The 26,269-nt window shown below is 51.0% G+C and overlaps 9 protein-coding genes and 2 non-coding genes across 11 annotated transcripts; 4 read left to right on the top strand and 7 right to left on the bottom strand.

The window, feature by feature from the left end:
- Window positions 1-692: 692 nt before the first annotated feature.
- BDV14DRAFT_212252 (sugar phosphate isomerase/epimerase family protein) lies at window positions 693-2,027 on the top strand. Its single transcript, XM_073776273.1, has one exon. It carries the CDS (start codon window positions 716-718, stop codon window positions 1,877-1,879), a length of 1,164 nt encoding a protein of 387 aa, XP_073622565.1. The 5' UTR covers window positions 693-715; the 3' UTR covers window positions 1,880-2,027.
- BDV14DRAFT_184348 (putative ethanolamine kinase) lies at window positions 1,922-4,070 on the bottom strand. Its single transcript, XM_073770495.1, has 6 exons — window positions 3,620-4,070; window positions 3,364-3,566; window positions 3,207-3,318; window positions 2,681-3,138; window positions 2,298-2,635; window positions 1,922-2,248 (listed from the first exon to the last, which is right to left on the bottom strand). The coding sequence occupies exons 2-6, from the start codon at window positions 3,541-3,543 to the stop codon at window positions 2,086-2,088; spliced, it is 1,251 nt and encodes a 416-aa protein (XP_073622564.1). The 5' UTR covers window positions 3,544-3,566; window positions 3,620-4,070; the 3' UTR covers window positions 1,922-2,085.
- Window positions 4,071-4,378: 308 nt separating this feature from the next.
- On the bottom strand, window positions 4,379-6,188 carry BDV14DRAFT_184344 (cysteine and histidine-rich domain-containing protein). The gene is made up of 3 exons (XM_073770494.1): window positions 6,025-6,188; window positions 5,357-5,894; window positions 4,379-5,304 (listed from the first exon to the last, which is right to left on the bottom strand). Exons 1-3 carry the CDS (start codon window positions 6,128-6,130, stop codon window positions 4,992-4,994), a joined length of 957 nt encoding a protein of 318 aa, XP_073622563.1. The 5' UTR covers window positions 6,131-6,188; the 3' UTR covers window positions 4,379-4,991.
- Window positions 6,149-6,761, top strand: BDV14DRAFT_160626 (glutaredoxin family protein). Its single transcript, XM_073766752.1, has one exon. It carries the CDS (start codon window positions 6,372-6,374, stop codon window positions 6,675-6,677), a length of 306 nt encoding a protein of 101 aa, XP_073622562.1. The 5' UTR covers window positions 6,149-6,371; the 3' UTR covers window positions 6,678-6,761.
- On the bottom strand, window positions 6,189-9,045 carry BDV14DRAFT_184338 (uncharacterized protein). Its single transcript, XM_073770493.1, has 3 exons — window positions 8,628-9,045; window positions 8,192-8,529; window positions 6,189-8,131 (listed from the first exon to the last, which is right to left on the bottom strand). The coding sequence occupies exons 1-3, from the start codon at window positions 8,859-8,861 to the stop codon at window positions 6,847-6,849; spliced, it is 1,857 nt and encodes a 618-aa protein (XP_073622561.1). The 5' UTR covers window positions 8,862-9,045; the 3' UTR covers window positions 6,189-6,846.
- A 2,832-nt stretch (window positions 9,046-11,877) lies between these two features.
- Window positions 11,878-13,796, bottom strand: BDV14DRAFT_212246 (Tannase/feruloyl esterase; the record flags this gene model as incomplete). The annotated part of the gene is made up of 2 exons (XM_073776272.1): window positions 11,878-12,868; window positions 12,907-13,796. The coding sequence occupies 2 exons, from the start codon at window positions 13,794-13,796 to the stop codon at window positions 12,064-12,066; spliced, it is 1,695 nt and encodes a 564-aa protein (XP_073622560.1). The 3' UTR covers window positions 11,878-12,063.
- A 1,839-nt stretch (window positions 13,797-15,635) lies between these two features.
- BDV14DRAFT_160533 (intradiol ring-cleavage dioxygenase) lies at window positions 15,636-16,895 on the top strand. Its single transcript, XM_073766751.1, has 2 exons — window positions 15,636-16,309; window positions 16,362-16,895. The coding sequence occupies exons 1-2, from the start codon at window positions 15,688-15,690 to the stop codon at window positions 16,718-16,720; spliced, it is 981 nt and encodes a 326-aa protein (XP_073622559.1). The 5' UTR covers window positions 15,636-15,687; the 3' UTR covers window positions 16,721-16,895.
- A 2,796-nt stretch (window positions 16,896-19,691) lies between these two features.
- BDV14DRAFT_t137 lies at window positions 19,692-19,765 on the top strand. The gene has a single exon. It is a non-coding gene; the product is annotated as a tRNA-Ile (tRNA).
- Window positions 19,766-20,637: 872 nt separating this feature from the next.
- BDV14DRAFT_t136 lies at window positions 20,638-20,711 on the bottom strand. The gene has a single exon. It is a non-coding gene; the product is annotated as a tRNA-Ile (tRNA).
- Window positions 20,712-21,028: 317 nt separating this feature from the next.
- Window positions 21,029-23,925, bottom strand: BDV14DRAFT_184330 (E3 ubiquitin-protein ligase). The gene has a single exon (XM_073770492.1). It carries the CDS (start codon window positions 23,668-23,670, stop codon window positions 21,463-21,465), a length of 2,208 nt encoding a protein of 735 aa, XP_073622558.1. The 5' UTR covers window positions 23,671-23,925; the 3' UTR covers window positions 21,029-21,462.
- Window positions 23,926-24,098: 173 nt separating this feature from the next.
- On the bottom strand, window positions 24,099-26,058 carry BDV14DRAFT_205500 (major facilitator superfamily-domain-containing protein; the record flags this gene model as incomplete). Its single annotated transcript, XM_073774746.1, has 4 exons — window positions 24,099-24,542; window positions 24,611-24,946; window positions 25,015-25,171; window positions 25,250-26,058. The coding sequence occupies 4 exons, from the start codon at window positions 26,056-26,058 to the stop codon at window positions 24,099-24,101; spliced, it is 1,746 nt and encodes a 581-aa protein (XP_073622557.1).
- Window positions 26,059-26,269: the final 211 nt, after the last annotated feature.

Below are 26,269 nucleotides of genomic sequence, written 5' to 3'. Positions count from 1 at the left end.
GATGAGGGGAGCGATCGATGACTCGGTGTGGAGATTGGGAAGCTGGATCCTGCAGGCAGGCCGCCGGTAGCCGCGCTGCCTGTACCAGCCCATACCTGCAGCACGATCTATAGACTACAGCGTTTGTATCCCCACGACAATATTCTAGAAAATCTCTAGCGTAATCTTAATCTTATTCACTCCACGGAGATCATCTGCATGCAATGCATTACCCGAGCCCCATACGTGTGCGACCGGCAGCCGAGCGCAAGGGATGTGTAATGATGTCCGGCTGGGGTAGGGCAAGGGGAAAACGCTCTCCCGCAGGCTTGTAAGAGCGTTTACCCGGCCATAGTATACTGGGTGAGACGTTGATATCAACACCCCAGGCTTAATGGATGTTATATTAGCAATACGATTCCGATCCTAAGCGTTATCTGCAGTTGTCCCATCCGTCAAGAGTTGAGACTGAAATCTGACGCATCTGAATCTGATCTTCGTCACATTTTCCATATTAGCAAGAATCCTGTCGGCTTCCTTTTCCTCTTCCTTTCTTTTTCTCTTCCTGCGCTGCTACATCATATATTACCTATCAGCAAAAGCAAAGCGAAGGACGAACTACTATTACTTTATCTTGACGACATACCTGCCGTCTCATTTTACTCCAGGAAACCATACATACCATCCTCATCCCGGACTCAACACCCACCAAAGCCAAAGTTAAACAACCACCAAAATGTCCCCCCTAACGCTCCCCCTCGCAATCCCAACAATGTCCCTCTCAAAACCTGGCCTGCACAGTCTAGACCACAAACTCCGCTCCGCCTCTTCCCACGGGTATCTCGGTATCGAACTGTTCATAGACGACCTCATGCATTTCTCTTCCCTCCCCCCTTTCAACAAACAAGAAAAACCACTCCACGCCGCGGCGGAATATACATCGACCCTAGCGCAAAGTCTAGGACTTACGATTCTGTGCCTGCAACCGTTCGGGTTTTATGAAGGGTTGATTGATAGAGAGCAGACGGAGAGGTTACTTTCTGAGAAGTTAGAAGTTTGGTTTGAGCTTTGTGAGATTCTCAAGACGGATTTGATCCAGATCCCAGCGAATTTTCTACCATATCATCCTGAGACAAAGAAGCCCCAAACAACAGGTGACATGGGTGTTATAGTCTCGGACTTGCAGCGCATAGCGGATATTGGTGCTGCGCGTGGGTTCCGCTTCGTCTATGAAGCCCTCTGCTGGTCGAACCACATCGACACATGGGAAGCCTCATTTGAGATCGTGAAGCGCGTGAACAGACCGAATTTCGGGCTTTGCTTGGACAGCTTTAATATTGCCGGACGCATCTATGCGGATCCTGCCGCTGAGTCCGGGAAAACACCTAACGCTGAAGAAGCCGTCAGCAAGTCCATGCAGAAACTACGGGATGTCGTTGCTAGTGGAGAACTAGATATAAGCAAGATCTTCTACATCCAGCTCGTCGACGGCGAACGACTTTCCTCCCCCTTGGACTCAAAACACCCCTTTTACGTGGCTGGCCAACCAACGCGAATGAACTGGTCCCGCAACGCGAGACTCTTTCCGTGTGAAGAGGAGAGGGGCGGATACTTGCCTGTTCTTGAGATCGCGAGGACGTTTATCGAGATCGGGTATACCGGGTGGGTGAGTTTGGAGCTTTTTTCGAGATCTTGTAATGATGTCCGGTATGAGACGGTCGATGAGCATGCGGAACGGGGGGTTAGGGGGTGGGGGAGACTGGTTAGGGCTTTGGGGGTTGATGTTGAGATGCCTGTTCCGCGGGGTGCTGAGAATGGGAATGGTGGTGGCAGTGAGAAGAGGAGACTGGAGGAGGTTCAGGCTGTGCCTGTTCCTGTTCCTGTTCAGCATAGATTGTGATTGTGATTTTACATATTGTAGATCTGATCAAACTTGTATATACTTTTGTTATAGTGATGTTTTATTGAAAGAATGCTGTCTAGCGTACTAATAAGTTAAGATATGGTAATAGTGATGCAAGCGCTGTTGAAAGGACCGTCCGTTGTACAAGGAATTTTTGTCACTGCATGTTGAAGAGAAAGACACGAAGGTGCACAGGGAGTTGTTCAAGCTTCCGTCCACCGCCGCTCCCGCAGAGGTCTCTCCTTGCCTTGTGTTCCCTCCGTCGCAGCCCGCCAAGCATAGTACTCGCCCAGCCTTGTCTCCGCGTACGACGCATAGTCAAAGTCGATTTGTGAGATTTGTGCTTGGATGAGTGCCCAGATTCCCCTGCTCTCGTTAGTACATTCTCAGCTATGTTTAGATTGAAGAGACCTACCAGTACAGCCCGGGCAACCCTCTGAACCGATCCACCTCGTCGCACAACCGGTCGACAATCTCCGGCTGCGATGACTCGGATATTCCCTGGTGCTGTGCGTAGCTGCGTACGTACTCGGTAAGGAACTGCCGGCGGACACCCTGGGTCGGCATCATGTTGTAATCGCAGTCGAAACCGCCCCATTCGGCAAAATGGTTGGCAATGTCAAAGGCGGCAGGCGAAGGAGTGGCATACTCGTAGTCAATAAAGTTGACTGTTTCTGTGCCATCGCCAGGACGTTCTTCTGCGGGACGGATGATCACGTTTGCTGATAGGAGGTCGCAGTGGGCAAATACCAACTAGAGTTGTTAGCTTGGTCCTATATCTTTAGACAGGTGTCGTACCCCATCGTCTCCGAGACCGTCTCCGTGATCGAACTCTCGGACTACTCGCTCGAGCTCTGCCTGAAGACTTCTCCGCCGCTCACGCTGTGCATCCGTGCTTGCAGGCAGCGCAAGGATCCACTTCTGCAGCACAGTCCAGAGATTCGGGCCTGGACGTCTCGGCTGGATGAGGTTCAGGTCATCCGCCTTGACTGGCCGTCCATCCGCGGATACTTCTACAGAGTCTAAGAGCGATGTCTCTTTCCCCGATGTGACAGTACTGGCGGCGCTGATGGGCAGAACAGAATGCCACTGTCCGAGTCGGCGAGCGACACCCCGCCATACACTCTCAGTAACCAAATCCTCATGGGTGGCCGGGCGGCCGCGAATGAACCGGTAGAGGAGACCATTCTTAAAGCGAGCCAGGAGGGAAGGGGCTAAGCCATAGCTGGCGAGAAGGGCATGCGAGTTCGTTTCTCCTGTAGATGGACCATTCTACTTAGCATATGTCGCATTGGGCAAGGCAGGAGGGGTCCGTTTCGCATACTTTCGCGGTCTATGAGGATCTCTGTATGATTACCGTACGCTCTCATCAGTACTGCTTCCTGGTCTATCTCTTCTTCTGATAGGCCAGGTTTGCGGTTTATAGCTTTGAAGAGCTGGGAAAATTAGTTCGCTTTTCGAAAATCATGCGGGTGACGCACAGTATTGGTGATTCCGTCCGTGAACCGTACAAACTCGACGTTGTTCTCGGGACCCTCCCAGTGTGGGTTTAACGTCAGGATGAGCCGTAGAGCCGACGCATGTGAGTCCGCATGGTTGTATGTCTGTGGGATGAACCGAGGAGCAGGGGCAGGGACGTGCGATCCGTTGATCGAGCCCATTTTGGAGGTAGGAGGAGATTATTCTAAGGAAACAAACATTAGCATTAGCAAGCCAGATAAAGGAGACTTTACTCACAAGATAGTGTACCGCTCAGTACGAGGCAAATAGGCAACCAAAATTCTGGCGAGCACAAATCGACCGGCAATTGCACTCGTGTGGACAGTGGTGGTGTAAACAGTAGCAGTGTAGTAGTGTAGAGTGTAGGAAGTTCTCCGCGTGGGGGTTAGACAGGTAGAGGCCTGAGGAAGAAATAAAAGCAGGAGATGGACTGAAAGGGGGAGAGAGGAGACGATGTCGTCAAGGCTCTGGCCTTAACGGTGAGTGGTCTCGTGCCTGCTCCGTGATTGGAGAGCGCAACGCCCCTCTTTGTTTGGTCCCTGGTGCCGCCACTGACCAGACAAGGGGTGTTTTGCCGCAGTGAAGGCTCGGCAGTGAGAACTTAGTTTGCTGGACAGCCTTATGACATTATCGCTTATCGATCAGGAGTTCAGGACGGACACTGCTCGTGTGATTGCATGGATGGATGATGACAGTCAGCAGGCAGATGGACGGACGGGACTTGGACTGTCAACTCTGTAAGGAGGGCCCATCGCACGCTAACCACATTGAGTTTATTTACATGTGATCCCCTTCCAGTTCTGCCGGTTGATACCGCCCACAACCCAGCAAGTCAAATCACATGACAGCTCAAACCCCCTCGCCAGCCCTGACCAAAAAACTCTGGAAAAAATTATTCTGCGACTAGCCCAATCCAACCTAGCGCCCTCCGACCGCCGCGGTATAAAACCACCTTCTGCTTGTCCGTCCTTCCCTCTCTTTTTCTTTCTTCTCCATCATCAGTAGCGGTTTACTTATCATGTAAATTCGTTAAAAAACCGGAGCTCCGCTACGGCGGCTCGCTGAGGGTTATTCTATGGGATTTGTTACTATTTCTCTCGTGGGTTTCCTTCCGTTCCCGGCTCTGGAGAGTGATCGTGCGGACGCGTCCTTCTTTTTCCCTTACAATCTATGGCTGGGCTAGGTGCTCTCTTTTGAGCATCCATGGGCTTTGGCTGTGGAGGGGACGCGACACTTTTTTACTACCTCTCTTTATGTGGTGGTGGTGGTTGGTTGGTTGGTTGGTCGGGTATTGGCAGTGAAGATTTTTCTTCTCTTGGGCGGGTGCACGCACCCCCGCCGTAATGTAGTGATTTTGTAGAACTCAGCCACAAAGCTGTGTTGCGAACCGGTCACGAATTTGCGCATGCTTCTGTATGGACTTAATGCGCATTTTCTTCATGCTGTTCTCCAAAATGTGGACGATTCTTGCGGTTGCCCGTTCACTACATCGTCGGCATGCCGAGGTCTACACCGTCCAGCTAATACGGACCGACCATTACAAACAACTGCAAATCATTCATGCATTACTGTACGTGAATCATATCTACCTCGATGTCGAAGTCGAGTTCTAAGCCCTTCCTGCACTGCCAATCTGGATCCGCTCGCCAGTCCACCGGTCGTCCTTTCGCAGCACCGGCCAGCTCGTCCCATCGCTTTTGACCAGCGTCAACTCCAACTTCGTGCCTAGCACGCGGGACTTGGACTGCTCAGGATCGATGGGCGCGAAAAAGTCGAAGCTATCCTTGTACCGCTTGTTATCCGTAGTCGGGAGGTCGAGCGTGATGCCGGTCGCTGTGAATTCGACCTTGGCGTTTTCCTTGTCGATCTTCTTAAGGTATAGCGAGACGTTGACGGATGTTGCTGTTTGGTAAAAGTCGTTCCTGGGAATGTTAGTCCGTTATAAGATTAAAGTTGGCGACAGCGACAACGTACCTGACTGTCTCGACCTTCTCTTCGCCCGCAGCCTTGCCCTTTCCAACAAAGAGATGCTTCTTCTTCTCCGTGCACCCTTCAATCTTCAAAAATGCGTCAAACTCCAGCACCCGCCTCTTACAGCATGACCAACCCTTGCTGCCTTCGTGGAAAACAGGCACGCCGGGATGGTGAACACACTTCTCCTCCTCCCGCGAGACATCTTTATTGTAAGTAGCGCCGCAGCCCTTCCGACGACACGTAGCATTATCAGGGATCGCAATCTCAGGATCATCCGACTCAGGCTCCTCAGGCGCAGGCGACGGCGCAGGCGACGGAGGCGGGATAGCAGGCGAGTGAGCAGACTGAGGCGCAGCCGCAGCAACAGGAGGGCGAGCAGGAGCGGGTGCAACAATAGGAGGCTGGACCTCAGCGGCGGGTTCACTCTTCTTCGCCGGGGCGGGTGTATCGTCGACAGTCGAGTGCTTCCCCGTCGTGCAGGGCGGAATGTCCATAAACTCCTCGAACGTAAGCACGCGGGGCTTGCAGCAGTTCCAGCCTGGATCGACGAACGAGAAGCGTTAGCCACGGTTGCGGGAAGGCCACTCACTGGCACTAACTCAGAGGGTACTTGCGGATGAATCTCCCCGAACACCAAATCAGCACAGGCGAATGTTCTGGTCACTTACCTTTTTGGCCTTCGTGGAAGACTGGCGGGCCCGGGTGGTAGACGCAGGGCTCGTCGGGGTCGGTGAAGACCTTTCCGCAGCCTTTGTGGACGCACTTGGTAGCCATTGTTGCGGTGATCAATGGGATACCACGTAGAGGGAAAATCGATGCTTTTTGAGGGAGACTGGGAGGAGAGGAGAAGGTGGGGGAGGAATGCTTGTCGAAGGAGCTGTGGTCGTCGGAGCCCAATGCGGTTTAGTCTGGGGAAGCTCGAAGGTTCCATTCGAAGATGAACCACTTCCATCCGCTCGCGTCTTCCACGAACCATCTCACCGTCACTCTAGTCAACAACGAATTTCTCTAAAGAATGTTCCCTACATCACGTCTCCTTCAGTCCGCCCGGGTTACACTGTTCACCCGTGCTGGCTGCGGGCTCTGCGACACCGCCAAAAACACCGTGACCCAACTGCATAAGCGGCGGCCATTCGATTACTCCGAGGTGGACATCATGGGTCCTGGAAACAAGCAATGGAAAGACGTCTACGAATTCGATGTTCCAGTTCTACATGTGCAGTCTGGTACTGGAGAGCTATCTGACCCGAAAAAACTGTTTCACCGGTGGACAGAACAAGAGGTGGAAACACTTGTCAACATTGCCGAGAAACCACAATGATCGCCTCAAATAAGTACTCCAGCAGCCTGATCAACATTAATCATCATTACCACCTTATCAAAGTTCGTCCTTTGTTGCCTCGGGTGCTGTCGATGCAGCGTCACTAGACGTGATCTATATTTTAAGTCAGCCACAGCTCCATTACGCTCAACTGGACGAAAATGAGTAGTCAGACCTCAATGTTAGGATAACACTTATATCTCTCATCCGTCTCATCCCATCCGATTCCTCCATGAACAGTGAGCAGATTTGTCGGGTCGACTTCTTTCTTGATCCGAAGCAGCTTCTCATAGTTCTCTATTCCCCAGAAAGAGTCGGTCGGATTCGGCTCGAACGGATCGGCTTCGTTCTGGTACGCGCCGCCAGTGGGTGTGATATCCCGCAGAGGATTCATGATCTCGTGCGTCGTCTGCCAGATGTTCTGAACCGCGCTTGGATCGGTAGTAGTGCCTTCGAATTGCTGTGTGAAAATAACGTGCCAGAGTCCGTTGCGCCAGGCTGGTGTGATTGAGGATGCGCCCGCGCCGCCAGGAAGATCGCTTTCTGGCATCGTTCGGGAGTATAAACTGGGAGCAACGGCGTAGATGAGTAGGTTGGAGGATGCATCGGTCTTTTGCTTTTGCGCGGTAGTCAGGATATCGTGCAAAGTGGACGAGAGCTGCTGCTGGTTGTCGGCGTCGAAAGACTCTCTAGGAATGAGACGAGATGAGAAAGCAAAGGCCGAGCCGGGGAAGATCAAGGTCTCTTCACGCGTGATGACGGCTTGCAGGATGTTATGATAATCAGCAGTCATAACGGTTGCATTTCCCAACGTCCCCGAATCCACCGATCTATTGGCCAGATCAAACAACGGCTTTATAGAGGCCTTCGCCTCGTCAAGATCCAGCATCGTCGTGCCCATAGAAAAAGTCGACACCCCCCCAACCGCAGCAGGAATAATATACCCTCCCCACCCCTCAGAAGCCCACCGCTCCGCATTACCAACAACAATAGACAAAAACTCCTCGATCACACCCTCATCAACACCCCCAATCGAAACCCTCGCAAACTGCATCGGCCTCTTCGGGTGAACAGAGTAACTCATCTCCATCACAACCCCAAAAGTCCCACCGCCTCCACCGCGGAGCGCAAAGAAGATATCCTGGTTCTGGCACCTGTTCGCGGTAATGTACTCTCCATTCGGAAGAACAGCTCTTATCTGCTGGACATTGTCGACGCCCAGACCGAGTTCGTTTGAAAGCATGCTGTGTCCGCCGCCTGCTGTCCAGCCGCCGGCTATACCGACGCTGGGCGATGTCCCGCCTACAACGCGGTACCCGTGCGCATTTGCGAATTCGTATACCCCGCCGAATTGTTGGCCTGCGCCAAAGGTGATTACGTCGCCGACGTCTTCTGTACATTCATCTGGGACGAACTGCTTTGTGAGTTCGATGGGCGATTGGATGTTATGCGTCCTGTCCAAGTTAGCGAAAATGACAGTACAAGAACATCCACTTGAAGAGAGAACAACCCACCAAAGCGCAAAAGCATCAGGTGCCGAACTCCTCCCGCGATAATCATGCCCCGTATTCTTAACAACAAGCCTCAAACCCCTTTCTCTCGCGAACGCCAATGTCCTCTTCACATCCTCGACGTCTCGCGCATCAACATACCGCCTCGGTACACTCCCCTGCTTGCAAGATCGCACAAGCGGCGTTTTGAGATCCGGGATGTCTTTTCCAAGAGCGCAGTTTTCGCCTGTCGAGGCGCACCCGGCCCAATTTGATTCTTGGTATCCGCTGAAGTGGGTTGAGATGAAGGTGTGGTTTTGGCGGTTTGATTGGATGGTTGAGCAGGCTTCAGTGTCAGGGTTCTAGATGAGTTAAAATCGAAAGTGACTCGTTAGTTACTTACGCAATTATTACTTCAAATAGAAATCAGGATCATATATTAGTATGGTGAGTCACTAACCTGCTCAACGCCATTAAAATCCGCAAAGCAAGGCGAAAGCATGGGTATCCCATCGTGTAATCGGCCCGACACGCTCGCGTTGAAGGCGTCCCAGTCTGACTGGGTGACGGAGAATACGGGGGCTGATGCTGAGCCAGAGCTGTGGTCGAGTGCGGCTGCTGCCGGCGCGAGGGATGTAGTCGCCGCCACTACCGCTGCTGCAGTTAGGGCTCGTCGGGCGAGGACTTGGAGCATGGCGACTGGGTACGAGGATACTACAACGTAGGAACGAATAGATTGTAAGGGATGTGGATAGGAAGAAGAGATAGTGAAGCTGTAAAGAAAGGTCGATTTCGACTCGAATCGTATAAAATATATCAGACTCGAAGAGAAAACACCGTCCACCCCGTTGTGAGTGTGACACGGTTCAAATCTTAGACAGAAAGAAGATTACCAGGATGCAACGCGAGGGGGCTCACCTACCCTAGATATATCTCACGTCGTGCGAATCTCACCTACTCACCTACTCCGCTATGCTACTCCCACCAGAACAATTCTGTAAGCTGAACTCATCCTGCAGCACAATGCTTTCTTTTCCCTTACTTCCCACCGGCGTGGTACCGGAATTACTCGGTCGAGAGAGTAGAGACTGAAGAGTGAGGCCGGCTAATCGAATCATGATTGGATCGTGGTGATCGGCGCGCTGTGTCGATCGGCGATCTGTGCCCGCTGTTCGTGCAGAATGCAGCACAGACCGGTTCTTGTTTGGCCGCCGACTTGTTTGGGTCGCTCGGTGGGTTTGAAGGCACGAAGGAAAAGAAGGTCGTACGTAGGTGTTGTGGTATGGTGGACAGCAGCTTGGATAATTCATAGTTAGAGCTCGCGGTTGGTTAGCGGAGGCAGGCATGGGATTCGAGGGGGGAAGCTGTGGGTGAATGGGTGTTCGGACTGGGAAGCACGGTGATCGCGATTTGGACTGATGTCTTTCCTTATCCTCTTCCTGTCTCTATGGTGCTTTTGCCTCTGGTTGTATCGGCGGCATTATTACTGGTTCACTTGGTGGCTTACTCTTAAAGTCCAATGCGATCACTGACACATTCTCTTCCTGCAGGCGGGTGGAGACCGGAGAGATCTCCGCTCTGGTCAGTCAATTTCTTAAGGTCGCCGGTTTCGTAGTCGAGAGGAGGGGAAGGGTTCCTGTGCGACGAACCCTTTCTTCAGCTCACTACTGAGCTCACAATATCAAGCAATGCGGGGTGAGTCCATGGTAAGCCTATACTCCTCTGTATACGTAACGGTATAGGTGCAGTCTCCACGCCTCTAGGGAGCCAAAAGACATCAGGGTCATGCTAGGCAGGGATTGCTCCGCAGCTCATAGTCCGCACCCTACTCAAAACTTAATTCAGGAAATGAACGTATCAGACTTGTGCGGATAATCCATCATTCACTGGCTGAATCCTATCGATCCTTCTCCGATCCTTCCCGCTTGTCGGGAGGGTTTGCAGGGCACGTGCATGCGTCGAATTAAATACCATGTAAAGCAGCTGTCACCGGCTACTCATAGCATGAACCGATCAATTCGATCTTTGATGGCGAGTATCTGCTCGGGACTGACAGAGCATACTGCTAGGAATTAGATGTTCACAAAGCTGCTCGGGTAGTGAAGTGAAGCTCCGAATAGGAGTGCGCCTGGCCGTCGGGAGCCAGAGTCCGGGCTCCCCTGTAGCCTGTGGCTTACCCGGTCTAGGCGTCTAGGCTTTGCGGGTCATGCTGTAGATTTAACCATCAATTGAACTCATGACTCACTTCACAATCACAAATAACCTGACCTCAGTGGCGAAGCAACATGCTGGATTTTCCAGGCGAGGATGGTGCTGGGTGGCTTTAGCGTAGGTCACGATGTTTAATTGCGGTTTCGGGAACGCTGCAATAGACTTTGGTACGGTATATTTGTCATTAATTTGCAGACCGGTCTGTCGGGCTCCTGCACAGGTCTAAGCGCTTTGACAGCATGCCGTACCCGTTAGAAGATGAGAGAGGGCTACGGAGTAACTCTGGGGGATAGCGAAAAGGACACGGTTATGCGTGGCCTTTGGCATGGAAATTGTGGCCTTTTTGTAGAGCAGCGTGCGAAAAAGTTACTATACCCCTACGAAGGCCTATTTAAACAGAAGGATAAAAACCCACGTGATCTGGAATTTTTGTGGAAACCAAGATGCTTGACCATTCAGGGGTGCCCGTAGGCTCTGCTAGTTATCTCCCGCTTGCCTGCTTAGTCAGCTCACTGCTACATTCGTAATATCACGACTACCTGCAGGTCATGATCCCTCTGATCGCGAGCGTGACGACCCGCAGGGGACCGCGGGCTCGACGACGTCGAACTGGTTGAGTGAGTAGTTATCGCGAGATCTTGGCTAACTAATGATGTCACGTGCATTTCAAGTACCCGGGTACTTGAAACCGCGAGATTCTGCCGATTTGCCGACCGCTTACCCACCTTGGTTAGCCTCGCTCCGCGAGCGTCCATCTGCGTGTTTGTTTACGATTCTCTTTGAATGTCTTCATGCTTTGAATTCCGTACATAGAGTACCAGATAGATCAATTCAAGTCTTCTGATTGGCTCGCCGTCTTAAATGACACCTAAATTTCAGGTCGGACTCCGGAATTTGAATCTTGAAGGAGAGGAGTGTTCCAAAGGTTCAGTAGTGCAACTTGCTACCTACTGATTGTTTGCCACAGCGCTCCCGCCCCTTTTTTTCCAGTGCGGAGAGGGCGAAATTTGAAGTCTAGGCCATGGGGGCCGTCTGGTGCCCTAAGGTTCATTGTTGTACAGAGTTACTCAAATTTCTTAATATAATCTCCCTGCTACGTGTTCCTCTTCCGCGCGTGGGCGGCCGTATTTGCCATCTAGGCTTTGGTGAGGGTACCTGGCTCTAACGTCCGTAGTCTTCACAATGTTGAATGCACGAATTTGAAGGGCAGATTTATACCTTGTTACATGAAGCCCGACTAGTCAATCTAATATACATGAAGTTTAGATCTGGAATATGTGGACTGAATAGTGTATAGCCGAGCCAAATGTTCATCTTATCGCATAGCAAACTCTAGTATATCTTTTCGCCATGTGAAAATTCAGCTAGTGCAAGGAACCTACCACATGGCCTGTTTTTCTGGCAGTGCCCGTGATCTAGAGGAGATTTACTTTGTAGCTTCGCAAGGCTGAGGAATTTGGTGAGGTGGATTATCAAAAAAAGGAAGAAGAAAAAGAAAGGTGGTGTGCGGAATAATCCTGCGACGCCGTTATGATTCTCTATAATCTCTATAATCAAAGTCCTAAACAGCAAAAAAGAGGAGTATAATATATAGCTGTTTGGAATAGTCACAAAGGTCAAGGTACAAGCGCTCTGCACTCCCTATAACCTACACCCCTATGATCAAAGGATGGGCCCCTCTGCGTTTAAAAGACGGGAACCTTGAAGGCTGGGAAGGTATAGTAGAAAGTCTCAGCACCCTTGGCATCGGTCTCACACTTCCAGGCACCGTTCTTCCACATTGGCCGGTATGGGAACTGGCACAGCGTTTGAACTTCCCCGCTGTATTTGCCCTGAGTGACAGTAGCATTGAGGCCGGTTGGTTGGACACCGTTCTCAACCCACTGGATGATGGTGTTCATGTTGTCATACGGGTATGGACCATTGGGCTGAATGGAGTTGGAAGCGCAGTGAGCGGCACCGGGAACAAGATACAGCTGGTACCATTCCTTCATCCTCTCCATGGCCTTGGCGTCGCTCAAGTTTGGGTACATGATGTTCTTCACGCTTTGCCAGTAGTGGACAGAGGAGGCGGTGGGAATACTCTGATCAGATTCACCATGGTAATGGATCATCTTGCCGCCGGAGGACTGGAAGGTAGTGAGATCCGGGATGGTGGTTTGCAAGGTATCCATATAGCGGACCATAGCCTTGTCCATCCAGGAGACTAGAGTGTCGTACGTGACGCCGTCGATGGTCTCAAGGTTGTCAATATCAAGAAGTTCGATAAAGCGGGCGACGAATTCCCCGCCAGTCGACGTGACAGTGACACCCCAGGTTCTCGTTGCGTTGTTGTAGGTAGCTTCACCGTCTGTGAATGAGGATCCGATACGGTAAGATATATACGCGCGCTCCCCCTGGCTGTTAAACAAGCCGTCATAGACGGCCTGCGCCACGGCAACGCCTTCCGCTGTGACCTTTCCGGACTGTTCAGGGGTAGTTATTACCGTGCTACCGTCATTGCGCTTGCCGAATTAAAGCCGAGTGACGAGCTGGTGGAAGCATCGCAGTGGTAAGACTCTCCAATGATAGAGGTCATGTCAAACTCTAGCATGCACAGGTCAGAGCGAGAAAGAACACCGTCCTTTCTGCCATCAAGGTGATCGCAGGCGCTGATTGTGGCGTTAGCGATTTTAGCCAACTCGCACGTTGGGGGGATGTAGTCAAGGGTTTGTTCCACGACACTGGAGAAGAGGTGGTTGACCTGCTGCTGACCATAGCGGAATGCAGGCGCTCCAACAACTACACCATCATATTCATCACCATATCGCTGAACCTGACTCATACCCTGGCGGCCACCGTCAGAGCACCCTTCATAGTAGGTATACAACTTGGAGTCATCATCCAGGCCGTAGAACCCACGGGTAAGAGGCTTTCCGATAGTAGTCATTTCCCCCAGAGCCTGGTAGGCGAACATGAAAATGGAATCCCAGTTGATGGTCCCGTTACCAAGAAGGTTGACCTCGTCGATGGTAGTACCAGTCAGAGCGCCGTAGCCGGCATCGGTGGCCCCGGAAACGGCTCCGTACTCAAGTCCCCCCGTGATACCTGTGTTGAGAGTATATCCGAAGCCTCCGGCAACGTAGAAGCGAGCCTTGAAAGCATCAGGACTTGGAAAGCCGTAGTTGAGAGCGACCTCGTCTGAGGTTCCGGTGTGAACATAAGAGACGGAAACATCGCAGTACTCGCCGGAGGTACTGTTGGCTGTTTTGGCCATAACGGACGATGGGAGCAGGTCGATCCCTAGCAATGTGCCATTGACGGGCAAGGCAGACCGGACGTTGGCGACGGTGCAAAGAGAGGCAAGGGAAGAACTCGCCGCATGGACGGTTGCTGCCAGAGCAAGGCCGGCTGCGGCGACTCCAGGGTACTGGCGCATATTGTTTGCAAAGAAAGAGAAGGAACAAAGGAAACGACCTTAAGAGGAGAAACAAATGCAGTGAGTACTGTAGTTGAAGGAGGGACTGTTAATGGGGGAGAACAGACTGAAAGACAATGCAAGGCTATTTATTCCTCCCTCGGGCGTCGTGCGACACGTACCGCAAGCGGACACGCTTTTCCGTTACAGGAAACGGACTTCGAAGATGTACGTAGAAGTACCAAGATAGAGTTCTCCAGACCAGAAATTCATTGCAAAACTTTAGGTCAAATCTGGGGTGGAGAAGAAGATTCCGAAGAATGCTCGAAGTCTAGAAGCCTTCCATATCCACAATTTTTCGGCATCCCGTTTGTAACACTAGCCGGTGATGTAGTGTAAAAGCGCGACTGCCAAAAACAGTTTGAGGTTCTGGCATATTACGGTTGTCCGTACGGTGGCAGCTCCTTGAGAGGATTCTTCAAAGCCCGACCTCGCTATATTACCTAGCTAGCAATCAGATTTTTAATTGAGCTATCTTGATGATACAGCTTCCAGCGTTCTCTCGTTTGAATCCACCCCCCTTTATCAGATACCATTCGTTACCATTTTATGTTCATTTGATTTGTCCCACGTTTCAATCTCATCATGTGGAACCGAAGCAAAGTAGTCTGGTAATATGTAGGGGCATTTTGAGACAAGTCACTGCGCCACAATGCCTCATTTCTCCTGACTAGTAGCATGGACGATCTCTTAGAGCTTACTTCTTTTAATTGCTCGAATAGCAGCTCTTTATGATACTAATAGCTTCATTCTATCCAGCTCTTTACGATATTCCCAGTGGATCTGTATATTGGCACTACTACCTGGTCTGGATACTCGCATCAGATTCAGAGTAGTAGTGATGTTCGAGTAGTACAGCCAAAGGTTGTCTCTTAGATCGCAGATGCTATATATAGGACTAAATATGCTAAGAGATCACCCTCTTCAATAGGTATGATAGAAGAGATAGAAAGAGCCTTATTCTCCTTAAACAATATTACCACGAAGATTGACTTGTTCCGAGTGCTTTCAAGAATCGCTTGGTTGTCAGAAGCGTCCCAGGGAAGGTCAGCTAAAGGGCACTCAAAGCCGAAAGCTGCTGCTTCATCCTGAGACCACCACTCGTTAACAGTGCCATTCCAGGACAATTCTGGGACCTCAACTTGGTCCCCCACATGAGATGAAACCAAGACCTGCCCGTAAATTTCTACATGAAGTTATGCCTTGTATTTTCAGGGACTCCACAACGCCAAGGCCATATTATGCGTAATCCATACAAATCGTCAGATAATTCTCTACACACGATCAAATCACTTTGCACAATGCCATCATCTGGGCAGAAACTAGCATCGCCACTGTAGTTTATGTTTTGGCAGGTAGAAACTTGGCCATAAGGCCATATGCACGCCGTGATCGAACCTGTAAGGGGTTTAATTCGCTCTCTCAATGTCAACTACTTACAATATGTACTACTTAGAACATGCAGGAAAATAACTGAAATGTAACCACGTTGATTCCTTGAAAGTGTCGTCTACAATGTGTGGAACGACAACTTCTTCTCCCCACAATCTTGTCGTGGAAATCGTGGTGACAGGTCCACTCTGGATTGTGAGAGGAGCCGGAATTTACAAACCCGAGTCTAACTCCACATTCCAGAATCAAATACGTCATTGGACGGCTCTGATGAGCTTCTCTCATTCCGGATATTCCTAGCGCAGGAACCACTCGCTTTTTTCCCCACAGTATCTTTGCTATCGTACATATCGTACTGTTCCTGAAGCTGTTAAAAGGTCTATAAATTCGTAGATAATTCCTGGTGGCATTTTATTTCCTCCAAGCTCGTTCATAATCTCAAATTCCTCGAGCAGTCACAATGCATCTTCCTACCATTCTTTCTGCCTTGGCCCTCGGCGCTTTAGTAGTCGCTCACCCAGGCGGGCACCACATAAGCCGCAGCGATCTCAGCCGCCGAGCAACCTTGGGCCTGCAGTGCCGCGACAAAGTCAGCCAGTTCCACGAGCGCCGCTTCAAGCGCAACGTCGACCGACGCTGGCACGGCCACAACACTACCTGGTCCATCCACACCGAGGCCCCCTACTTCGAGAGAATCCAGAACGATACCTGCGTCCTCACCCCGGAGGTTACGCAGGGCCCCTACGTATACCCTCCCTCGCAGACCCTGCGTCAGGATATGACGGAGGACCAGGTTGGTGTTCCTCTCTGGCTAGACATTGGCGTTCTCGACATGGCCACCTGCGAGCCGCTGGAAAACGTCCTGCTGGACATGTGGCATTGCAATGCGACAGGCTCGTACTCTAGCTTCACCAAACTCTCACCCAACACTCCATTCCTGGAGCTCCTTGAGGGACTCGGTATCCCTGAGGAAGACTACGAAATCGGTGTCACGGATTTGCACACCGACGACACCACCTTCCTGCGCGGAATGTGGCCGACGGATAAAAACGGTGTTATGGAGATGAAGACTATTTTCCCTGGTACGCCTTCCTAGTCGATCACATGTTAATAAATTCTAACTACTGTTTTCAGGCTTCTACATCCAACGTGCCATCCACATCCACGTTCAGGTGCATACCGACTGGACCCTGCGCGAGAACGGCACCATCGTCACGGGTAATAAGGTCAGCACCGGCCAGCTGTATTTTGACGAGGCGCTGGAGGAAAGGATCATAGCGCTGGAACCGTATGCTTCGCATACCCAGATCAACCGGACCACAAACGCGGAGGACTCGGTTTTCCCATATGACACTACTGGTGGCTTCAGCCCTGTTATCAACGTTATTGCTGTTGACGGGAAGGATGTCAAAAATGGTATGATTGGGTATATTACGTTAGGTGTTGACACTACTGCTTTGGAGTATGGTGACAACTACGTTGGTGATTCTTGAGGATCATGGAATGGGTGATGGGAGCTTGCAAAAGCCGGTATTTGGTGGTAGTTCTAGCGATCTGACTATGTTACTGTAAACTAAACATGAGGCACGAGAGGCAGAAAGTAAATACAGGCAGGTAATGAGCGTCCTTATATACATCCCCTCGTCGTCCTGTCCTGAGGACGATGGGCACGCTCGGGTCGGAACAACGTTCCTCCTAGCGCCGTCGTATCACACCGGCGAGGCGTCTGATTGATTGGCTGCCGTTTGTTCAGCCGTTCTAACACGTTGGTCCTGGCGTTCTAACAGAACCTGACCTTATCTGACAAAAGGATATATAAACAAGCAGTGTAAGTACTATAGAAAGACCTATAAATTAGTCAAGTATCCAGAATAACTAACCACTTCAATGACCTTAGAAAATTAGCTCTCACAAATCTCCAATCCAACCTCTTAAAATCAAGTCACCTGGTGGGTAAAAGAGGGTGGCGAAGTATAGCATTTGGGATGACTGGTCCAGTAGCAAAAATGCCTTACCAAATCCATGCCAGAAAAACAAGGAGAATGGGGGTTGAAATCGCGACCGAGAGGACCGCAGTCTTGAGGGGAAATGAGGAAGCTATATAGACCACGCACCGCGATGCCAAGCGGCAGGTGTACACCATTCCCGAATAGGTACGCTTTACCGTATCTAGTAATTCACCGTCACCGCAGACTACGTCCCAGCCAAACTCCGCCAAAGTAATCGTTGTGGCTGATCGCTTGCTAAGATACGGCCACCCCTGGAATCTAACAGGGATCATCATGACCATCAACAGCAGCCAAGAACAACTGTCGCTGACGTCTTTTAGAGCATACCCCTGCACAGGAAGCCAATTATAAGCAGGAGATCGGCTGCAGATATCCAGTGTGCTGGAACAAGCGGGCGCACGCGTTTGGCGGGATCGTTTTGCAGAGAGGCCCCAGCCCCTCGCATTGATTTGGTTCGAAGCATTAGCTTGGATCATGTCACTATGAATTGGACTGCATTTCTTTGATTATTAAGGGTGGGTGGACGAACATAATCGTTGGCTAAAGACTAGGTAGACGGCAACGCGCCAAGCTCGACATACGCGGAGGCGGGGCCCCAGCCCTAATTTCTCCCCCCTGCCCTGCTTCCGGCTACACAGACGCAAGCGCCACGTCATGTCAGATCCTCTAAGCTTTGACCTCTAATCCTAGCACAGAACTCAACTGCTCCTAGTCAGTATAGGTAGGTGACTTTACGTCTGCGATTCAAGAACGCTGCCAGCGCTCTGGGTTTCAGCGCTTTGGGTCGGCAGCCACGATGGGAGGTAGATTCTTGCTTTCGGAGTTAAGTGTGTAACAACTGAGCTGAATTATTTGGAAGTGCAAACACCACCACGGTCAGCTTCAAAGCATCAAAGACCGTACAGGGGATCACGATGCGTAATCCCAAAGGGAATCTAGCCACCTCGTAGATGAATCAGACTGTGGGTTTCAGCTCGGGGCATCTGGATGGTTAGTTCCGAGCAAACTGGATGCTCTCGAGCGCTCGTGTCTGGGAATTGGTCCCAGCCCAGTTTGAAGTTTCTTTCCGTGAGTAGCCACGTGGTGAGACAGGGGCTTGTGGTTTTTGTTTTGTTGCTCGCGCTCGTTGTGATGTTACCGGAACTAGAACTCAAGTATCAGGTTTGTAAAGGCCTTTGGCATTCTGAAAGTATATAACAGAGCAGATGATAAGGTCAGCCTGATAAAGCCGCATTAAGAAAGGAAATCCTCCTGGCACAAACTTATAAAGTCGCGTCTAGAATGGTCTTTACCCAAAGAGGAAGCGATGGTAGTCTGCTCGTTTTCATCTCCGCAGCCCTCGTGATAATGGCATCTTCCACGACGCCGTCGACATGTGATCCTGTTCGTATCATAACAGGGCGTCTCGCTAATGGAGTGGAAAGAGACCCGAAAAGTCTCGTTGAACGTGTAGGGCAGTCCATTGGATGGAGGGAAGCTAAGGTTTTCACCATATGCTGCGGCTATTGATGTGATGATAAGGCATTTGAGATCTTCGTTATGTAACAGCCGCCGAGCGATGATGAGAAAGCCGAAAATATTCAGAGTTACATGACAAGCGTAATAGCAGGGCCACCAACTGAAAATATGCTTCTTCTTCAGGAAAGTGACATCCCTTGGGACCTTTTTGAGCATTGGCGCATACTCCGGCATGTTCGGCAATCGCGGGCTTTCGGGAGGTATGTCTTGGATTGGGTATCTATGGTCAAGTATTGTGAGTCCTCTTATTCCCCAGCGATATAGGTTGATGACAAGCATGGTAAGCGTATTGAAAAGTCAAAGCTTAGTCCTGTCTTCTGGCATACTGAGAAGCAGGATAACTTGTTTGTTAGGGCTTCAAGAGATATATGGTCCGAAGTAGTCCTTCAACATGTAAATTGCAGTTGATCTCATATGCGCAATCGCTAACTGCTGGTTGCTTTATTTGAATTTACTGTTTTGGCTCCAGGTTCGCCGCCAAAGCTGACCGTGTTTTGTTGTTTCTCCGCTTTCTCTTAATTGCTCTTGTTATGTCTCTACCAGCAGTGGTTCCTGGGACAATTTAGCTTTAGCAATCTCGCATTGTCTCGAATTTGGTCTCACGCGCTGTAGAGACCTTAACCGACCCCGTAGCCGAGAAAAAAAGGCGTAGCACTCTGTCGTAAACAGCTGAGGATCATCGGCTGCCCGTTGAGGTTCTCCAATGCCTGGATCACTTTCAAAAGCTATATATCTGCGAACCCTGCTTTACGAGCCTTGTGATATTAAGAGACAAGTTTTTCCCGCGGTCTTTACTACTCTTAAACCCTTCTCTGGTTCTTCAGCTTGGAGTCGCAAGTACTGTGCCAGTGCCGTCAGGCCCTATTTGAAGTCAATCGAGTTACTCGTTCATAGTTGTGACTTATAATGTCAAAATATTAGCGTTCTTTCATCAAATGGTTCCATAACTCAGTTGGTTAGAGTGTGGTGCTAATAACGCCAAAGTCCAGGGTTCGACCCCCTGTGGGACCACATCTTTTTTCTTCCTTGATTTTTTTATGCCGAGGCTACACAGGCTTTAATGTGGATTAGAACGAGTAGATCTCAACTGGTGGGTGAACTACATATCATTGTTCGGGGGAAGTGCATGCCTATAACGGGGGAGGCGTCCTTTGCAGACACCTACTGCGAAATCAGGGCCTAGGTCGGAGGACATTGAATTGCTCAATATACCTCTCAAGGCGAGATAACCGATACCTTGTGCGCCAGATCCAAGTGTATCAACGCCAGGGATTGGAGCGTAGAAGTTTATGAGGTATTCTATCCCTGTGAGGCTTGATCTCGGCTGCGCAACTCTAATCCAGCCCTACCTAGAGTTGCCGGCGGCGATACGAGCTTACCTAGCAAAGCATTTCCGTCTCTACCTACGTAGTATTAGAGGATCTAGATATCCCGTGCTTATACCCAGGGGGTGATCGGCCAGGCACCTGGCGCGCCGTTCCTGCGGTCAATTGGAGTCGATGGGATTTCTTCATGAACTGCATGGGCTTCGAAGAATCTCATCCGCCGAGACATGGTCCTGACGCTATACAAGTCACAACAATGGATGGGTAGAACAGGGACGAGAAGACTGAGAGTAAACGGCGACCACTGCTCGGACTTCTCAATTGTCAGTAACATTGTTGGTGGCTCTCACTTTGTGACCCATCCGCAAAGACACATCTCTCTCTCGCGCGTTTCCCATGAGGACTCCTTCCTGATCCTATCCAGCAATTCCTATAAGGTCTAAGCTATGTCCTTGCAAGTAGATGCAGCAGATATAAAAAGGCTAGAAACGGCCGTGCTTCTTCGCCCCAGGTGCATATTAAAAAGAAAATAGGGATCCAAAGAAGTGCAAAAAGATGTGGTCCCACAGGGGGTCGAACCCTGGACTTTGGCGTTATTAGCACCACACTCTAACCAACTGAGTTATGGAACCATTTGATGATAAAACGGTCTCGGTTTCGCCATAATGGAGCAATGGTTGTGTTTTGTGTGGGCTGGTGTTTTCCGACCGGATGTGACTGTGAATTGGGTGGTGTTTTGCCGCACCCTCTAACTCGCCAAGTTTGCTTTGCAATCTAGTTTACACAGTCCCTGGGATCATGGTGACCGAACGTCCTGCCTGAGGTGCGATCCCGGTGCTCGCTCTATTCCCTGCGCTGCTTCTAGGTGCCGTGGCATCATCTCGTGATGCCGGGTTAACCCAAATATATGTTTCTGCTGCGAGCATGTTACTAGTAATACGGTGTCGAACCTACTCGTCGGCTAAAGCATTGAACAAGACGCAATACACATCCGCTCTTGATTGCCAAATTCCGACTAGCTACGTACCGCTTTGCTCTGTTCATAAAAAGTAAAGAACCATGATGGGATTTAGGCACAGTAAGGGAAGTATAGCTGCAGATATCTGAACGATGGAAATTACCAATATGCATATTGTATTGACCACAACAAAGGATGAAAACCATAATTTCGTAACCTCATGAGCTGGGTAAGTAGGCATTTTGCTGATGCGCAGTAAACTCATTCAAACCCAGACGCCAAAAACTCCAATCCATATCCATTCATGCCATCCCAAACCCAAATCAACCTGAATCAAACCGCAGTGCATTTTAACATCCAATCGGCTCGGCTATGCCTTATCCTCAAAACAAAAACCAATACAGACAGCAGAAAGAGTCAGAACTCTAAAGCTTCCCAACAACAATAACCCTTTCAACCACCCAATCAACGAAAACTTGCCCCTCAGCCTTCCACTGTCCAGAGCGCCACATCTCGCCTAGCCCGAACCAGATATTCCTACCGCGCTGTCTGGTAAAGAGGCCCGAGTGACTCGTCTTATTCCGCCCGCCGGAAGAGAGGTCCCGATTAACGTTGAAGGCAGGAATCGCAGCGCCCCGGCCTGGAGCGTTACTGTCACCAGCCCCAGCCCCGGCACCAGCAGTGATCTGATGCCTTACGCGCCACTCACGCTCTGCCTTTTCCCCTGCGCGCCGCGCAACGGCTTCTTCGTCTTCGTCTTGGTATAGCTCGCACTTGTTGCATGCTGTGCAGCGTGTTCCGGGGGTGACGCGGAAGTGTTCGCAGAAGTGGCGGTATCCCTCATTGGCTTCTTCCTCTTCTTCGGGTTCGGGTTCTGGTTCTGCGTTGCCCGGGGCTGGGCCGACGTTCTCTTGTCGGCGGGGCTGGTGGCGGCGTTGACCCCGTAGTGGTGGTCCGAGACCCTTGCGGCAGATGTAGCACATTGAGTAGCCGCAGGTACATGTTAACTTATTACAGCCGGATGACTTGACGAAGGAGAGACCGCAGCGGGGACAGGTGCGTTTCACCGCGGCGGTACGGGCGGCCTCGACGGTGGCGCGGAGATCAAGGAGGAGAGGTTCATGGCAGACGTGCGGATCGCGCCAGGGTTTCTCGCATATGATGCAGCTGGTCCGGCGGCAGTTGAGGTTCGCGCAGGTGAATTTCTTCATGCGGAGTTTGAGACAGATGTTCAGTAAGGCGTTGCTGAAGATCGTTCGGAGAGCGGTAGGGTCGATTAAATACAACATGGCCATGAATAAAAGAAGGAAGGGTATCGCGTCCAAGAATATAATCGTCATGACAATGGTAGGAATAAGGCCTTCCCGGCGGAAGCGCCAGTTGACGCCGGTTGTTGGAGGGTGGTAGACGGGATCGACCTCGGCGTAGGAGCAGAATGGGCAGCGGATGAGCTTGAATTGAGATCGCATGAGGGCGTCAGAGGAAAGTCGTGATTCAAATTTGGCGTACGTCTCTTGACCGGCTTTGTCGAGAAGAATAGCGCGTTTGACGAGTTGTGCACTGAGGATCCCTGAACACGGCTCGCTAGTCGAAGGAGCCAGACACTTCAGCGTCGACCTTTCGAGATCAACAGATGTAGACCAGCCCTGGCCAAAGAGCGCCTGATGCACAGTATGCCGAATGCAGTTGAAGCAAATAAAGTGCATCCCATCAGAGCACGTTGAGACCTGCTCAAACGTGACGTCCGTGAAACAGCACTCGCATTCGTACAACGCACTAGCAGCCTCAGCCTCCTGCTCATTCAACTCCTCAGCAAGCTGCAAGTCCACTTGATCCCTCTCATCCTGTCGTATTCTCAACATTGGGGCCAGCAACGCCTCGTACAACTCCCGATCCAACTCCTCACACCCCGTCTCCTTCAACCGCGGCAGCACTTCCCCATCCGATAACCGGTGATGGGATATCAACGGATGACTCTCGTCCTTCTCCTTTCTCCGTCTGAATGGGAGAATGCTGTTAATCGTCGCGCGCCACGTCTTCCTTGAAAGATCTAGCAGTATCGGCCTCGCCCGGAGATAACAAAAGTTCTCCTCCGCCAGCACCGCATCCACCGTACTTCGACTCAGCCCACTGAACTCCTTAACCAGTATCCCCCTCACAGCACTCTTATAATCCTCTGTCCGGAACCGCTCATCAGCGGGAATCAAAGCCAGCGGCGCGGCAGGGGCAGCCGCATCTTCACTCCCCGCCGCCCCAGCCGGGACATTCCACCGCCCAGCAACCCACTTCTCTTTATGCCGGAGTAACTGCTCAACGCAAACATGCAACCGACTATTCCCGTCAAACCGGACCAGTAATTCACGAAAGACTTCGATCTTCACGTCGGGGAAGATCAAGACGAGTGTTTCGAGCGCGGTGTTGAGTTCTTCCTGTTCGCGGTTCTGCTCTTCAAGGGTATTATCTTTCGGTAGGGACGTTCGAGATCGGGAGCTGGATGACCCGCCAAAGGGGTTGTTGCGGAGTGCTTCGCTGAGGGTGGCGGAGTAGCTGGAGCTGCTGGTGCGCGAGCGGAGCGGGGGAGGAGTGCTAGAGCTGGAGGAGCGGAAGCTGGGCACGGATAGCGAGAGCGGCATTTTGCTTGTGATTGACTGACTCCGTATGTAGTGCGGAGAATGCCTGCTACATGTCGTCGGGTCGGGAGCACGGAAACGGAGTGGACTTAAGGATGGAGGAAGGCAGAGGTGGGATGGTTGAGGTGAAAGTCAGCTTACGCTGTTGGCTGTTCCGGTCGAGTCTTTGGGCTGCCTGCCTTGCGTCACCTGATCCGAGGAGTCTGCGGACTGCAATGCAGATGCAGTCACAGGTGAAATACTAGTCTATGATCTGGAAATAATTGAAGAAGATGGAAGGATCAAGTTGCCTTCCAGGGGTCCACTGAATGACAATTAAATTCCTTATCGCAGTCCATTATCTCCGAATTCATTGTTGCCTAGAATCTAGGGCAACTATTCGACGCCTGATGTATCAGGCATAAATATAGTATCAACCCCAACATTGAGCCTTATACCTCCTTCTTCTGTACTCCCTTCTCAGTCTCAGTCTCAGTCCCCGTCGCAACATCTGTCCCCTCTCCCCTCTGCCTCTCACCCTTTTCACTTTCACTATTCTCACCACCGTCCCTCTCAACACCACTCTCAACATCAACATCACTAACCCTCCCCCCCCTCAACGGCTCCTCATCCTCCAGAACCCCCTTTTCAATCCTAACCCAAGGCACAAGCACCAAATTCACCCCTGCAATCCCAACAAGCATCCAAAACGCAGCCCTATACCCACCAAACCCATGCACATCATCCGCACTCCCCGCACGAACCCTCTTCTGCCCTGCATCAAACACAGCAGTCGAGATACTCAGCGCTATATTCGAGAGAAGCTTATTCACTGCGCTTAGGATTCCGCCGGCGAGGGACTGTTGGGATCGGGGGAGGGAGGACATTACGTAGCTCTGCGCCGCCACATATATCAGCATCGAACCCTAAGGTAAACAAAGATCGGGAAGGAAGAGGTACATACATTAGCAACATTAAACTGCAAATCCGCCCCAACAACCGCCAGCACGAGAGATGGGAAAATAAACGCCCAGTAGTAATACCTTATCGGCTGCATAAGCGCCAACAGCAAAAAGCTAGCCAGGTACGACACAGCTCCGATCCCCATAAGAAGCCTATGCGAGACTCGATGCAGGATAAGACTGCATACAAAGTTCACGATCAGCCCGTTTATGTTTTGGGGTAGGAGATAGATTGCTATCCAGAGGGCGGAGAGGTTCTGGATCCGTTGGAGGTATAGGCACAGCCAGAAGGAGGAGGCTGTGAATGCTGCGTTGCCGGTTGCGAGGAGGATTATTACCTATCATCAAGTATTAGTTTGGCGGTTGCGAAGGGATGTGGGGTTGTGATTGGAGAGAGGAGACGTACAAGCGAGAAATTCCGATCTTTCCAGATATATAGCGGCATAAGCGGGAACTTGTATATTGACTGCCAGAAGATGAATGCACCAATAAGGAACACGCCTAGCACGAGTAGGACTATAACGTAGGGAGTTGCCCAGCCTTGGGGGGCTGTTCCGGTGAGTCTGTTGTGGACATATCTTGTTAGTATACTCACCATCTCCAGAGGTAGCTGAAGGAAGGAAAAGGAAAGTAGGGCATACGTTAAACCCGCCGAAACAGCAGACACACCACCCGTAACCAGCAGCGCACCCAGCAGATCAAACCTCTTCAACACCTCCCACGCAGAAAGCCTTCCGCTAGCTGCATCACTCTCACTACCATCAGAACTCCCACTCCCACTCCCACTCTCATCCCCATCACCACCACCACCCCGAACCCTCTCATCACTAGGAACACTCCAAGCAACCAAGCCCGCAAACGCCGCACAAAGCACAGCAAAAACCCAAAAGCATACCCTCCACCCATTCCCGCCTTCCCTTCCATCCCTGCCTCTCATCCCCGTGATTTGAAGAACAACACCCGCAACAAACGTCCCAACCACAAACCCCAACGGATTCCCCGCACTAAAGCAAGCAAAAGCCCTATTCCGCCTCTTCCCCAATTGTCTATACACAGCTCCAAACTGTCCAACGGCTGGCGTCACCCCCGCAGCAGAGAAAAGGCCCATGAGCGCCGTAAATATAATAAGCATTGTGCCGTCGATTGCCCATCCCGCTGCGAATACAGCTAGTGTTGTAAGTATCATTGCGGTAAGCGCGAGATTTTTTCTTCCGACGGTGTCGGAAAGTGTGCCTAGTGGTAAGACGAATGCACCACTTGTCAATAGGGACGCAGATGTTATCCAGACGATTTGGGCGTTTGGCATGTGCAGTGAGGAGGCGATTAGGGAGGTCATTACTGTTGTTAGACCGGAGAAGATTGTCGAGACGGAGAAGGCGAATGTTGTGGACAGCACGAAGAGGCATTCTGTGAATGTATTGGGGAAGTAGGATTTTGAGGAGGGTGGCATTTTCGCTTCGGTGAGGCAGGGCCTTTCTGGGGAAGAATGGCCGTTGAAATGAATAGATTTAGTGTTGTAAGACTCGTTCGATACCAGAGGGCAAACCGAGCATCCAAACAGGACAGGACAGGATTTGGCCGAATCTGCGCGGTACTTAGGGCTGTGGTCCTGGGAGTACTTATAAGTTCCGAATCAAGGGTAGACAAGTCAGATCAAGTCA

This window comes from Aspergillus stella-maris, assembly GCF_047715825.1.
Source record: "Aspergillus stella-maris strain CBS 113639 unplaced genomic scaffold BDV14scaffold_98, whole genome shotgun sequence".
Classification (NCBI taxonomy): Eukaryota; Fungi; Ascomycota; class Eurotiomycetes; order Eurotiales; family Aspergillaceae; genus Aspergillus; species Aspergillus stella-maris.
The sequence above is the reverse complement of the archived record's forward strand: the minus strand, read 5'-3'. Positions and strand labels throughout refer to the sequence as shown.

Excerpts from the sequence above, each read along its gene's own strand:
- BDV14DRAFT_212252 (XM_073776273.1), top strand. The coding sequence starts at position 716 with ATGTCCCCCCTAACGCTCCCCCTCGCAATCCCAACAATGTCCCTCTCA.
- BDV14DRAFT_184348 (XM_073770495.1), bottom strand. The coding sequence starts at position 3,543 with ATGGGCTCGATCAACGGATCGCACGTCCCTGCCCCTGCTCCTCGGTTC. Across the intron at positions 3,319-3,363 it reads CGGACGGAATCACCAATACT|CTCTTCAAAGCTATAAACCG; the intron begins GTGCGTCACCCG and ends TAATTTTCCCAG. Across the intron at positions 2,249-2,297 it reads GGGTTGCCCGGGCTGTACTG|GGGAATCTGGGCACTCATCC; the intron begins GTAGGTCTCTTC and ends TAACGAGAGCAG.
- BDV14DRAFT_184344 (XM_073770494.1), bottom strand. The coding sequence starts at position 6,130 with ATGGCTACCAAGTGCGTCCACAAAGGCTGCGGAAAGGTCTTCACCGAC. Across the intron at positions 5,895-6,024 it reads CTTCCACGAAGGCCAAAAAG|GCTGGAACTGCTGCAAGCCC; the intron begins GTAAGTGACCAG and ends TCGTCGATCCAG. Across the intron at positions 5,305-5,356 it reads GAGAAGGTCGAGACAGTCAG|GAACGACTTTTACCAAACAG; the intron begins GTACGTTGTCGC and ends TAACATTCCCAG.
- BDV14DRAFT_160626 (XM_073766752.1), top strand. The coding sequence starts at position 6,372 with ATGTTCCCTACATCACGTCTCCTTCAGTCCGCCCGGGTTACACTGTTC.
- BDV14DRAFT_184338 (XM_073770493.1), bottom strand. The coding sequence starts at position 8,861 with ATGCTCCAAGTCCTCGCCCGACGAGCCCTAACTGCAGCAGCGGTAGTG. Across the intron at positions 8,530-8,627 it reads ATTTTAATGGCGTTGAGCAG|AACCCTGACACTGAAGCCTG; the intron begins GTTAGTGACTCA and ends TAACTCATCTAG. Across the intron at positions 8,132-8,191 it reads CCTGATGCTTTTGCGCTTTG|GACGCATAACATCCAATCGC; the intron begins GTGGGTTGTTCT and ends TAACTTGGACAG.
- BDV14DRAFT_160533 (XM_073766751.1), top strand. The coding sequence starts at position 15,688 with ATGCATCTTCCTACCATTCTTTCTGCCTTGGCCCTCGGCGCTTTAGTA. Across the intron at positions 16,310-16,361 it reads GATGAAGACTATTTTCCCTG|GCTTCTACATCCAACGTGCC; the intron begins GTACGCCTTCCT and ends TACTGTTTTCAG.
- BDV14DRAFT_184330 (XM_073770492.1), bottom strand. The coding sequence starts at position 23,670 with ATGCCGCTCTCGCTATCCGTGCCCAGCTTCCGCTCCTCCAGCTCTAGC.